Source organism: Lygodium microphyllum, chromosome 5, assembly GCF_053477565.2.
Source record: "Lygodium microphyllum isolate KBCC chromosome 5, Lygodium_microphyllum_v1.1.10, whole genome shotgun sequence".
Classification (NCBI taxonomy): Eukaryota; Viridiplantae; Streptophyta; class Polypodiopsida; order Schizaeales; family Lygodiaceae; genus Lygodium; species Lygodium microphyllum.
This window is the reverse complement of record NC_141139.1, coordinates 31,382,966-31,396,299: the sequence shown is the minus strand read 5'-3', so window position 1 is coordinate 31,396,299 and position 13,334 is coordinate 31,382,966. Positions and strand designations below refer to the sequence as shown.

Genomic DNA, 13,334 nt, shown 5'->3' with positions numbered 1-13,334 from the left:
CGTAGGAAGGGTGATCTGGGGGGGGGGGGGGTGGTGATTTGGGTTGTCGTGAAGATCCATCTCAGGGACGGCCTCCACTCAACGCCAAGCCTCGATCTACAATCCTGAAGACCCTCCTGCAATAGGACCTTCCAGGTCTACCCTCCTGGTGTGAGGCCGCGGACAACTAGCTTGCCCAGGAGGGACATACTTTGATACTGTGGGTCTATGATCCCAAGCCCTCCCTCTGACCGATGTTATATAATGGTCGCCCACGCCACATTGGCCTTGGAATCCTTGGAGCCATCTGACCCGGACCAAAGGAAATTCCGCACTAGTCGGCGAAGCTGTATTACGCAGGAGGAGGTGAAGCACCAACACGAGGCGATGTACCAGGCCGTCGCTAAGAGGATCTGGTTAACAAGGGCTCGGCCGACTAGTGAGAGGCGAGCCGTGCTCCAGTAGGTCAGCTTCCTCCGAATAGAATTGAGGACTGGAAGAAATTGTTGGGCGGGAGTGATGTTGAGTCCCTCTTGGAACCCTAGGTACCGGATTGTCTATCCTCTGCTCACCCATCTAAATCCCAGGTGGACGCCCTACTCCGTGCTAGAGTCTAGGTCTGTGAGGAAACCAACTGACTTTCGCTAATTGATTTTTGCTCCCGCTGCATTACAGAACACCTCAAGAGCCAACCTCACTTTCTCCAGCATCAATTTGTCGTCCTCTATGTAGAGCGCTATGTTATTTGCATACTCTGAGTCTAATAGCTCGGTCTCCTCTCTTACTAGAAGTCGGAGGCCACCTAAACCTCTCACACGTGACCTAAGGAAGTGAGACATCGCTTCTACAAAGAGAAGGAACATGTACGGCACCAGGGGCAGCCCTGTCGGACTAATCTCTCCAGTCGAAACTCCTCCCCTCCCCTCCCTCCTATGAGAACCCTGCTGGTGGCCGATCTGTAAAGTGCGGAGACCCCAGAAATCCAAGCCTGGGGGAAACCCAACCTTACCATGGTGTCCTCTAGGAAATCCCAGTCCACCCTATCATAGGCTTTCTCAAAATCCAAGAGTAGTACAGCCAATCTCTGCCCACTGTACTAGGACCACTTTGTCGCCTCAAAGAAGGTGAATACATTGTCTAGCAAGCTCCTATCGTAGACAAAGCCTGTCTGTGTGTCATGGATGATGTCTGGAAGCAAGGGGCGTAGTGGCCTACCAATCATCTTTGCCAGTGTCTTATAGGCCATTGACAGTAAGGTGATGGGTCTCCACTAGGAAAGCTCCAACGGGTCTCCCGCTTTGGGAAGAAGACTGATAAGGCTTGCCGATAGACTCCCTGGCATCTGTCCTGAAGTGAAAATCTCCTAAAAGGCCAACAGTAGGGGGTCCTTCACCACTTCCCAAAAGGTAGCGAAGAAAGCCTTAGAGAGGCCATCCTCTCCCGGGCATTTCTGCTTGTCCTATGTATGGAAAGCCTTCTCTAATTCCTTCTATGTGAAGGAAGCTAGGAGGGAGCGTCCCATCTCTGTGATGAGGTACGGGATATTATCCCAGACTTGCTTTTTACATCGTTGTCCTCTAGCTGAGGCTGTCTCCTGTTGGAAGAGGCGACTATAGTAATCGGTAGCAATCTCTATCACCTCGTCTGGGCTAGAACGGGTCCTTCCATACTGATCTCGGAGGCTGTGTATCTAATCTCCAGATGTGCGAGGTTGGTGTAGTTGAAAAAACTCCCTGTACATCGTGTCCCCCTTCCGTGCCCAGAAAGCTGCTGAGGTGCGGAAAGAGAACTCAGAGCGCTTGTCCTCTAGGCCAGCAATGGCTACTCACGCACGTACGTGGGATCCCCTATTGCCACCTGTAATAATCTCTATGTGGCTGCAAGGTCCCGCCGGAGTTCTCTCTCCTCCTCCCAGCTCTGCTGCCTGGCCTGTATGGCTGTCTCTTGGCAAATTTTACTCGACTCAGCTAGGGCCTCTGCAATCTCCTTTGCGATCAAGCCCCTTTTGCCCCACTCTCTGGTCCAAATCTGCTCTATCTTTCTCGTCACCTCCTCCCTCTTGTAGATCGAGTCAGGGATCCGACAAGATTGTAAGTCTAGGGCAGATGCCGGGGGACCTAGTGTTAGGAGAACTGGGCAACGATCGGACAACGTGGTGCTCGCCAACAGCCCAATCTGGCCTCCCCAGGAGCCATCCCAATCTCCCACATAAAACTTGTCCAACCGCTCCAGCAAGACTCCACCTAGCCGCCTGTACCCCCAAGAGAAGTCCAGCGACCTCTCCCTCCTGTGGAAGGCAAGGTCTCTCCAAGCTTCGCGTGCTCCTACTGCCAGTAGAAACACCTTCCATGCCTCCTGCTCCTCCCCGGCCATGCGGTGGTAGTTTCTTTCTTTGCCCTGCTAGTTCTCCAAAGCCTTCAGGTTGTTGAAGTCTCCTCCAACAATCCAGGAGTCCACCTCTGGGAGTCCTTTCGCGATCTCCACCCAGAAATTGCTGCCTGGGAGTACTTTCCCTACCCGTTGGGCCTGGGTGGGGATGAGCTTGTGCTCCTGTAGAAGTAAGATGTCAATCCGTCCGGCAAGGACAGGCTGCAACTCCTGCCGAACAATCAATTTCCTGGAATCATGTGCCCCACTCTAGTGGAGGCTATTCAGATTCCAGGATGGAACATGTAAGCTCATGGGGAAACCTATGACTGCCGGAATAGGTATCTGTTCGGTGTGGAGGCTGATGACGAGGAGGAGGAGCTATGAGGCATGCAAGTACGCTTTGCCGCCTGTCTAGACGGCGAGCTCCATTCCCCCCTCGGCCGGACTAACAGGATGATAGAAGTTCCAGGTGGTACTACCAATGCATCTATCAACCATGTTGAGAGTCGAGCCTCTGTGCAATGGTAGAAACGGGCCGCCTACTCCAGGGGCCACTCACTCACATCCCTCGGAGCTCTGCACTATGGAGGGGCTCGAAAGATAATGCTCAGGTGAGGGACCTCGGCACTAGCCCACGAGTTAATGTCCATCATACAACCAGGCCACTGTTGTGCAAACAATGCTAGTCCTTTCCCATCCACTGGGAGGTGTGGTCCGCCACCTGACTTTTCAATTCTTCCTCTATCTGTGTCGTCGTCCACTCCCCTGAGTGAGAGGACTGAAGAAAGAAGGCATAGTTTGGTCCATATGGTGGTGCTAGTAGATGGACCTTCCTCCTCCTTGACTTATGAACCATGAAGATCCCCACCTCTAGAGGTAGTGGGATCTCTCTGTGCTCTGCAACTCTCAAGTAGGACCATGGGCCACTGCAGAAGAACTCCTGTGGCAACAGGTGTGCCTGTCTCAGGAAGGTGTGGCGGAGGGCAGGGGTGGATGAGCTGGTGGTTGTATGGGAGGGGGAGGACTGCTGGTGCGAAGAGGATGTAGGTGTGTGTGTCTCACCACCTCCTGTGGGAGGCAGGGGGTGGGACTCGGGGGGGGGGGGGGGGGGGGGCCTGAAACAGGTGTGGATCGGGGGAGGTGCTCAGTATGGGAGGTGGTAGGGGGGAGGATGATTGAGGGATGGTGGGGTGGACAGAAGTACATGGCGGGTGTGGCGGGGGGGCTAGTGATCATGGGAGTGGGGGGTTGTGGGCCAGGGTCAGTGGGGGGGGGCTTGGGATGTAGGGGGGAGGTGGATGTGGGGGCTATGGGGACTTAGGAGAGGTAGTCTGTGGCATGGGTGGTGGATGTGGGGGCTATGGGGACTTAGGAGAGGTAGTCTGTGGCATGGGTGGTGGATGTGGGGGGCTGCGGTCATGCCGGGCAGGGGTGGCAAGAGGGGGCTGTGGAGTGCTCTGCCGAGGGGGTGTCGCATGCCCACCTGCTCCATGCTGCCGAGGCTGGGTTTGAGAGGCAAGCTGCGCCCCCCCCCTGCCGTCTCCCTCTCTGTCTTCTCTGGACCCATGTGAAGCCATCAGCGTCCACCTGTGGGCCTGTCGACGGAGCCACCTTGGCTCTGAAATGCGTGCAACTTGCTGCCTGATGCCCAAAGTCGTGATAGCGCAGGCACTGCCCTAGCTGCCCCGTCACAATGACTTGCTGCCTAAAGGAGTGCCCGCTTGCCTCAATCTCTAGGAACTGTGGGATATTCTTGACCTCTTTCATTGCCACCCGTACCTTTGGGACTCTTGCAGTTGTCACTGCATCTGCGGAGGACGTGGGAAGGATAGTGCCGAAAAGTTTTCGAAAGTCTTCCACCAACTGGCGATACTCAATCGCCAGGCCGGGGAAAAGAAGAGTTACCGGGTGCCGATGAAACCTGTTGTGAAGTGCAAATGCCTCCACAGTGAAGCCCTTGTACCAAGGGACCATGTGTATGACCCCCTTCGTGGACGCATATGGTGAGCTGGCGAGTAACTGGCGAGCTACATCCGCTGAGCTAAGTCAGACCATGAGGATCCCTTGGCGCAATAGGACCGCCTTCTCGATCTGTGCTATCCCGATGTGCAACGTGGAGTGTAGCCAGTCCCGAAGCTGGGCCCTGGCTGGGGAATGCCCTACTACCTGACCATAAATCGTTGCTTCCATTAGCTCCAGGTCCTTAGTTCAGACGGCTAAGAGTTGTTCCTTAGAGAGGACTACGCGCAAGGTGTTTGACTGGGGGGCACTCGGTGAGTGCGCCGGCGTCTGACCAGGGGTTTCCATTGCGCGTCCCTACTGAGAGGACTAACAATCACATCGCGGTGCTACTTGAGGGGGAGGGTTTGTTGCAGATGGAGGGAGCAACTGGAGGGTGGGGGAATCAATGGCGAGGGAGGGGAATCCTGCTGTGTTTGTTATGGATAGGTCTGAGGTTGCAGAGGGGGAAGCGTGCCGGGGGGGGGGGGGATGGATGACGGGCAGGCTGATGGCGAAGGCGGGGCGACGGGTAGGGCGGGGGTGGGGCAACAGGCAGGACGAGGCGACGGCCAGGGCAGGGCGGGGGTGACGGGCAGGGCGAGACGTCGGATAGGACAGGTGATGGGCAGAGCGGAAGTCTGGCGCGGGCGGCGGGTAGGCAAGGCAAGGGCTCAGGCGGGGAAGGAGGGGGCGCCACCGCAGGTGACAATCGTGAGGGAGGCGGGGATAGCAGGCGACACGACAGCTCGAGCTGCCGCTTTCAGCCTTGGAATACCACTCTCTTGAATGCCCTTACTAGGCACATCCATTTCATGTTATGGAAGGACTTCTTGCATGCACATTTTCTTGGATCTCTTGGAGTCATGTTTGCACTCCAAAAAGCGTGGGTGGTGGGTTTAGCCTAGATACAGAGACCCATATGGTTTCCCTTCATTGGTCATTTTTTCGAGCTATGTGCATTGACCATCCAGAAGTTGGTTCTTCAAAACATGCACTAGCATCTTGTCGAGGATCGTGTGATGGCTAAGTCCTTTCAGATAGGACTGTTATTCATGTCAAAATTGCTCTCTTGGCATGGGAAACAAGAGGACTGACCAAAACTCAATTGTATGTCTCATCTAGGTTTGTTTTTTGTCGTCGATGTGACTGTAGTGAGCCAAAGGATGCTAATGTCTTTTGGCACAGCTAGGAGACTTTTTTTAGATTCCTCGTTGATATCGTGATAAATGGGGCCGGATCGAGAGGGTGTTGCAGCCTAACCAGCCCTTTTCCCACTTGATTTTGATCATCCTTTACAAGATTGGATCTCTGCAGCAGACTCAACCTTGAAAAGGCTTCGGCTAACCGGGCGTATCATCTCATGATTAAGGATCTTCATCGGCTGGTTCTCAAAGACAATTTTGTTTGGGGCATGCATAAATCAAAGACATGGTGGAAAAGGATTGTCATGGAAGGCTGGCTGAAGAAGACCTTGTTCAAATGCAAGGTCTTCTTTCGCAGAGTGCTCATTGATGGACTTCCTCTTGCCTCGGCTCTTTCAAAGCACACAATCTCAAATGGTTGTTGCCTTTTTTGCACTACCAGTGTGGAATCCTCGTGTCACGCATTCATCTCTTGCCCTTTGGCGAGGAAAATCTGGACCCTCCTATCATATATTCGGAGAACTGTGGTTGGCTTGTTGCTGTGTCCCGCGGATTGGGTTTTTGCTAAGGGAAAATATCCCAATCTGGCGCAGCCACATATGAAGATCTTGTTCCAGTTTTTTAGACTTTGGGGATGGGTTACTCAGAATGCTTTTGTCTTCAGTTCTATCGTGGGTGTCCAAGGACATATTTCCAGGTTCAAGAGTCTTCTACATTGGCAGTTAGATCTTGTTTAGCAGGCTGATCTTCTTGCTTAGGAGGAATCTCTTTTATTGCTTTGCTGGGACTTTTTGTATCACATTTGTGATCTGATCTTTGTACTCCTTTGGTGACTTGATATATTATAACTATTCATCATATATATATATGTGTGTGTGTGTGTGTGTGTGTGTGTGTGTGTGTGTGTGGGGTAGAGGAAGCCTAATGAACGCCTACCACCACCCCAAAAGTAACCCCAAATGGTCACAAATGGGTACTTAAAAACAATCGGACATTTTGGATCAGATGCCATTGTATGTCATTAATTGTGTTGTACTTGGACAAGACAGATTAGCCTAATCCATCTGTGTGGAGGAGCACTAGGGTTGGAGCAATTGCCAACCCATATGCATCATTGTTTTCATATCCTGAAGTTCTCACATCCGCTGCCATCATTAGATGACCTGCTGCCATTTGTGTTTTGATCATCTACAGGCTGTTTCTCATTGCTATTTGTGGATAACCAGCTGATGATTTCATTCCTCCTTCACTGCTGTTCGTGGAGCTGCCCATCTCAGCCAGCAACTCTGTATCTTTGCTGCCTGGAGTCATCTCAAACATCCTACTGCCTGGAGGACTGTGTTTTACTCCCTTCACTGCTGCAGCGATATACCATCTTAACAGTGAACTGGTACTGCTGCATTTTGGGATCCATCTCACATACAACACTCTAGAGCTTTTCTCGTTGTCTCTGAGAACACTCGACTCACCTGGTCTCAGGTCCTTGAGACACAAAAGGTTTGAGGCCCGCTATTGCATCGTGCATGTCCAGATTCATTCATTTTCATTGAGCATTCTACAAACTATGTTCCACTGCTGCTGTACGTTTTGCATTTCTCTCTGTTTGCCCTAGCATTTCTTTACATCTTGCATTTGTATCAGTATCTTTCCTGATGACGGGCCTAGCTGAACAAAAGGGAAAAGTCACGGCCAGCTAGGGTAATTAGATGTAGACATAGCATGCCTAATGTATCCCTCAGATATTCGCAATGATAGTGAATCATGTGACCTGAGGTGTTGGATTTAGGGACTATGCCAGCGAAAAAGAGAGTGATTGGGTGTTGTTGGATGTGCACCTTATTGGATGGCTTGAAAATGCACTAAATCTCTGTGACTTGCACTGCAACTTGAAGGCATGATAGATAGAGTGAATAATTCATGCAGACCAGTAGGCGGAACAAGGACGGGGGACTGACTCTGGCAGATAGGGGGAGGGACAGGGGCAAGAACTAGTGCACAGGTGAGAAAAGGGAAGTGGACCTTGTGATAGGAGGGAGCACAAGACAGTAGAAGAGAAAGAGCAGAAAATGATGATAAGGATGAACAAGAAGAGGTGATGGGAGGAAGGGGAGGAGAGAGAGGAAGGGAAGCAGCAAGTTAGAGGTGATAGAGACAGGGTGTGCTGTACAAGGCTGTTGAGGGAGGCAGCAGGCCATGGGGCAGCATGCAGGAGGTGGGGCATGGTGGCTATGGCAAGGCACACATGAGATGAGGGAAATAGCAGAACAAACAGAATAAGAGGGCAGCCATGACCAGATGCTTAATGCAATTTGGTCTTCACATCAGAGAGATTCTGCCACAAGGTCAATCTGGGTGTTGCATCAATCTTTTTAGCCTTTTGGATCATTGTTTATGCTAGTTTTAATCCTAAACCCTAGATCCATGTAGCAGGCTGTGTTTAACCAACCAGCATCATTTGTCACATGCAGATATCCCCTTCGCTCCTAGAGGTGGGCACTGCCACAGACAGACAGAGAGGTGAACATAACCCATTTTTCCCAACTTTTTTCCCTTCACATTTAAGCATCAATCATAATGATTGCACAAATTTAAGGTGCATGTCAGTGAAGAACAATCTTCGCCAGCAAAGAAGTAGAAGTTTGAACTCCGCAGGTTTGTGATTATAAATATGGTGGCCTTTCTGCCATTTACTTCCTGCATTTCTTGCAAACAAACTTCTTGTAGTTGATGGACTGCCTTAAACGGAAATTATTTTTGCTCTTGTTGGTTTCTCTAAAGTGCAGCATTTTCGGATGGAAAAACAGTGTTTCTGCCTAATACATTTCTTTCACATAATTTGATAGACTCACAAAATTATGTGCATGCTTTGCAGGTACTGATGAAGCCAGGAAAACCATTGACATTTGCAACAATAGATTGTCCTCTTATCAGCCTGGATAGAGAAATGCTGGTGTTTGGACTTCCAGGGAACCCTGTCAGCTGCATTGTGGGCTTTAATCTGCTTGTTATCCCTGCTATTCGGCAGTTGTCAGGGTGGTCAAATCCAAACCTTTGCAGGTACAACCAGTGGAGTTTGTATTTTCCAGGTAGTGTTGCTGCATGGAGTGTGCTTCCTAACCTTATTACCCTGACCATTTAGTTGGACTTGTCACTTCTGACACCTGAGAGTATTAGTGAGCCTCATTGTATCAAACTGACCAACATAAGGAATCATCACTCTTTGTAATGCAGCTCATGTGAGGACAATACCCTAAATGCATCTCTGAAGAGATATCATTGCATGGGACTTCCGTGGATGTACTCGGATCTTTATCTAGCTGCATGGTCAGAGGTGTAACAAAGCACGTGTAGAATTTGGGTTTGGTGAGCAGCTCCTAATAAGCTAGCAGGGTATTAAGTAGCAATGGATCCAAGCAAAAGGGAAGTTGAGCTCTTGGTGTTTGTGAGAAAAGCAAGAGATGCCCAAGCTATATGGGAAGGTTGTGTGTCCATTTATGGTGAGATTCAAACCAGGCCTCAGACACTCTTATCTGTTTTTTCCAAAGAAAACAATGTAACACCTCAAAGAAGACCTCCCAAGATAAAGTAGAAAGTACAAAGAACCCTGTTAAAAGTAAGCATATGACAAATACAATGATTGTATAAACAACCAATCAGGTGGGCTATAATGCCAAGCCATCTGAGGGGCTGTCTGAAAAAGCTTGCTAGAGTTCCACGTCTCCAAGAAGGCTTCTCTCCTCATCCTCTTAGAACCACCATGCCATCCTCTCTGATCTCTTGCCAAGAGTATGGTTGATCCCTATCCTAATCCTCCAAATGGTCTTTGTAGTGGTGACATCTTGAAGGTCTATAGCATGGTTGCACCTCTCGTTCCAAATGCCTCGAGCAATAATGCTAGCAATCAGTGCCCATCTATGCTAGTATTTGTGGGTTCATTGTGCTTGTGAGTAATCTAGAGTGGAGATTGTGCTCATATCCAACCGATAATGAGAAAACAGAGGCTCTCTTGAAAATCCTCATAACCACATGTCGGGCCTCTATTTGTGACCCAAGCTATGGCCCCCCAAGTTAGTATCATGGTCTTTGTGTTGTGAAAGACCATCTTGAGGGCTCTCCTACATATGTCCTGGGCTCTTGGACAGTTCCATAAGTAGTCTCTCTGTGTCTTCTTTGGCTCACCACATCTCACATATGCCACTAGGTCCTTGCCACATCCAAGGCATGTACCATTTGCTAAGCTTCTGTGATCAAATAGCTACAGGAAGAGGGATATCTTCCTAGGCATAAAGCTTTCACTGAGACTGCAAGGAAAGTGTGATAAGGAAATGATCTAAGATGCGCTATCTATGGCAATGGAAAGTGGTTATTGGTTGTGCTCTGATCCTGCTCGTCTGAATTCTCCTCCCCAGCTTGATAGTGTAGCCAAAGAAGACCATTGCATGGCTTACTGAGGAATGGATCCCTCCACACCCACGCTCTTGAATCCCATTGTAGTTTTTGAAGGGGCCTCCTCTAATAAGCCGAATGTCTCCATCCATCTAACAAGCACATGGCTGGATCGAACTCCCCTCTAGTGAAGAGACCAATGCAGGTCTCAGAAGTGTCAATATCTATCCTATAGTCAAGAGGTGCTCTCTTTGTCACAGCATTAGTGTACCTATGGCCCCCAAAGGCTCTGTAGTCTCTACTTCTAGATCTCTTGTAGGAACTCTTGAAATGCAAACCATTCTTCCACTGAAACAGCAACCTATGTGGAGAATCCTTCCCTGCCCACCTGCTTTAAGTGTGTGGTTGACTCTGATTGGAAATAGTGATTGAAGAGAAGAGGCTGCCTCCTCTTCTCATAAACTATAGTTGATGGTGGCTAATGGAGGCCTGATGAAGCAAATCTTCATGTTTTGATTATACCAGCTGCAAATCTTACCTCAAAACTCCTCTCCAACTCTCTATTCATGATCTCTTAAAAGGTCATATGCATGTTGGGCTGCCACGGTCCTTCGTGTGTGGTTGTAATAGACTAAAGCCTCCATAGCAAAAGTTTCTTTTAAGGTTCGACAATGAGATTAGCTAATAGGCCTGTACTTTGATTGTTTGGGTTTGTGATCCGCTATCCTCTAGATGTGGGCTATATAATGACATCTCAAGACACTTTTGCTCTAGCTAGGCCCTCATTTGCTCTTGAACAAATAAATTTCTGATGAGGGGTTTGACCTAGCCAAGGCTTGACCTAGAGAATGTTGAATAGGAGATGATGCACCACATGGTCGTGAGAAGAAGCTGGTTGGCATTAAACACTCTCCTTGCTAGTGAAGGCCTCAGCGAGCTCCAGTAAAGGAGCTTCTATGTGATGCTTAAAAGAAGAGCTGCCAATTGTTGCTTCGAAGTAATGTCAATCCCCACGTGGCATCCAAGGTACCTCACCGTGTTCCTTTAGGAAACCTAGGTGAAATCCTCATGTGGTTGGCATTTTGACTATCTAGTGCCACATACTGAAAATCCCTAGGACTGGTGCCCAGTTAATCAAGGCACTTGTTGCTTTGCAAAATATGTCCATGGCCGCTAAAATGGCCTTAAAGTTGCTTTCATCTCTATTATCATTTGCAAGTTGCACACCAAGGAGCTTAGGGATGGGTAACTTGATGCCTCTCATGCTCATGGATCTATCTATCAAGAAAGAGCTCATGACCTTTGCTACAAATAGAAACAAGAAGGGAGCTAGTGGACAACCATTTGAATGAGAACCCAACTATGTGCTCAGGAATAAAGAGCTGCGTCTCCCTAGACCCACTATTTGGAACTGCATCCACAATATCGTGCCCTCTAGAAACTCCTAGTGTATGTGGTCGTATGTCTTCTTGAAGTCCATAAGGAGCACAATGATGTCGTAGTTGTTAGAAGATGTCTTGGTTCTTGGAACAACCAAGAGTGGTGGACTCCCAAAAAGTGAAGATGTTATTTGAAATGCTATGCTATTGGACATCAGAAGTTTCATTTAGTTGAGTGGAGATGGTAGTCACATGAGAGCTAAAGTAGTTTGGCATGTCATTATTCAGCCCAAATCTCAGAACGGCTTGGCGATCATTGACCTAGACGATTAGAGTAGGGTGTAGATGGTGAAGTGTATTGTGAGGGGCGTTATCCTCGGTGAGTGTTATGGAGATTAGAGAATGTCCTAGGGATTTTTGGTATGTGGCACTACGTAGTCAAAATTCAGATGGAACAAGTTGTGAGGCCCACTCTTGTTCGGGCCTCTGCATGCAGGGTTTGGAAGATTGAAGCGGTGTGAAGTGTTCGAACTCATCTTCCCGTTGTGAACATGTCTTTGATGACGAGCTGTTTGATCAAAAGCCTAGGTTTGTTCAATGAGTACCCAGCTCTAATACCATGTAAATAAATACTCATCTACAGATAACAAACAAGCTGATTATATATGATGCTAAATGCATCAAACACACTATGCAAAGGTGAAATATCAACCACCAAACTCTCATGTCTCTATGACCAGGTCAGAGAGTATTAGGAGGAGAGTGTGCCATACTTTGATGGATCCCAAATCGCAACAGACAGTCTGTAGAGATGTCTGCTAGCAATGAACGCAGCTCTATGATGGCTAGATCAATTTCAAATAGAGCCAAGCAGTAAGAAATTAGCAAACGCAGCCTGCTGTGATGACGTGGCAGGCTGAGGATGGCTGCAGACTGCAAAACACACATAGGATAATGACCTGGCAGCACAGGCAATGATCGAAAACAGTAAATGTAGGGTGTGTTTATGACATCAGCAAGCTGACAGCAGCAGGACAGGTCCAAACACAGGATGGAACTGTGAGATCAGCAATAAACACAGCAGTCTTGGTTATAGCAGCAGGCTGGAAATGATCACCAAGAGATGGAGAGGGCTTGATAGCAAACACGAGGTGTAGAACAACAGCAGACAGCAGCTTGAACTAAGATATCCTCAGTGAACGGGGTGTCAACAGCAAATACAAGTTCCAACAATTTGCAAAAATGTGAGAAGGCTAAGTGATGAGCAGCCTGGCTATTTATAGATGGATGGGTCCTCCCAAATTGGGGTTTGACTTATGGGACACAGACACTCTCTAGGAACACATTTTTCAATGGAAGTTTTGTTATTTGATTTTTGGGGCTGTAATTAAGACCTGATTAGTTTATAATGCATTTGAGTTAAGACAATCAGCTAGGAACCCATAGGTAGGGATGGGCTGACTAGGCATGGGCATGGTAGCCACATGAGGAACCCAAGGAAGTGGGTTGAGAATACGAGAAGCAGAAGAGGGGAATCCTTGTATAGGTGTAACCCAAGGAGAGTATGAAGACGCACCATAAGCTGAGTATGGAAACCCTTGTGTATGAGTGGTCATGGGAGATATGAAGCTGGGGATAGCAAGGGGGATGCCCATCGTAGTCGGCCCAGGAGTGATCGGTGTGCTCATTTGCTGAAAGGTGAGAGACTATGTTAGAGGGTGGCATTCCCCCTAATGAAGTACCATGGTGCAAAGAGGTAGAGAATGGGGTGGAGAAGGAAAAGGTGCTAGGAGCGGAGATGGAAGATTCTACCCCTAGGGCGTGTGATGCAGATGTGGATGCAATCCGAGGTTTTGGAAAGATGATGAGAGGTAATCAAGGTGTGATATAGAAGAGGGTGGGATGGGAGGGAAGTGATAAGTGTGTGTGACATGCTCTAATGAACAGAAGCTGTAGATGTACTTGAATTTCGTCTGCTTCGTGAGCCCCCTCTATTGAAGTTCACATATGAAAACCCATTCGGATCTTGTACCTCAAAACAAGAAACAGGTGAGGGTTTGTCAAATGATGACGTACC

General features: G+C 48.7%; 1 protein-coding gene across 6 annotated transcripts in view; it reads left to right on the top strand.

Moving 5' to 3' along the window:
• B73 (molybdopterin biosynthesis CNX1 protein / molybdenum cofactor biosynthesis enzyme CNX1 (CNX1)) overlaps nt 1-13,334 on the top strand; it is a 247,031-nt gene that overhangs the window by 156,867 nt on the left and 76,830 nt on the right. For all 6 annotated transcript variants that reach the window (XR_015690856.1, XR_015690858.1, XR_015690857.1 and 3 more), the window contains exon 7: nt 8,365-8,549. Coding sequence is in view for 2 of the 6 variants with exons in the window: in XM_087677661.1 (XP_087533787.1) it covers nt 8,365-8,549 (185 nt within the window). In the remaining 4 variants the exon portion in view is untranslated. The remainder of the gene's footprint in view (nt 1-8,364; nt 8,550-13,334) is intronic.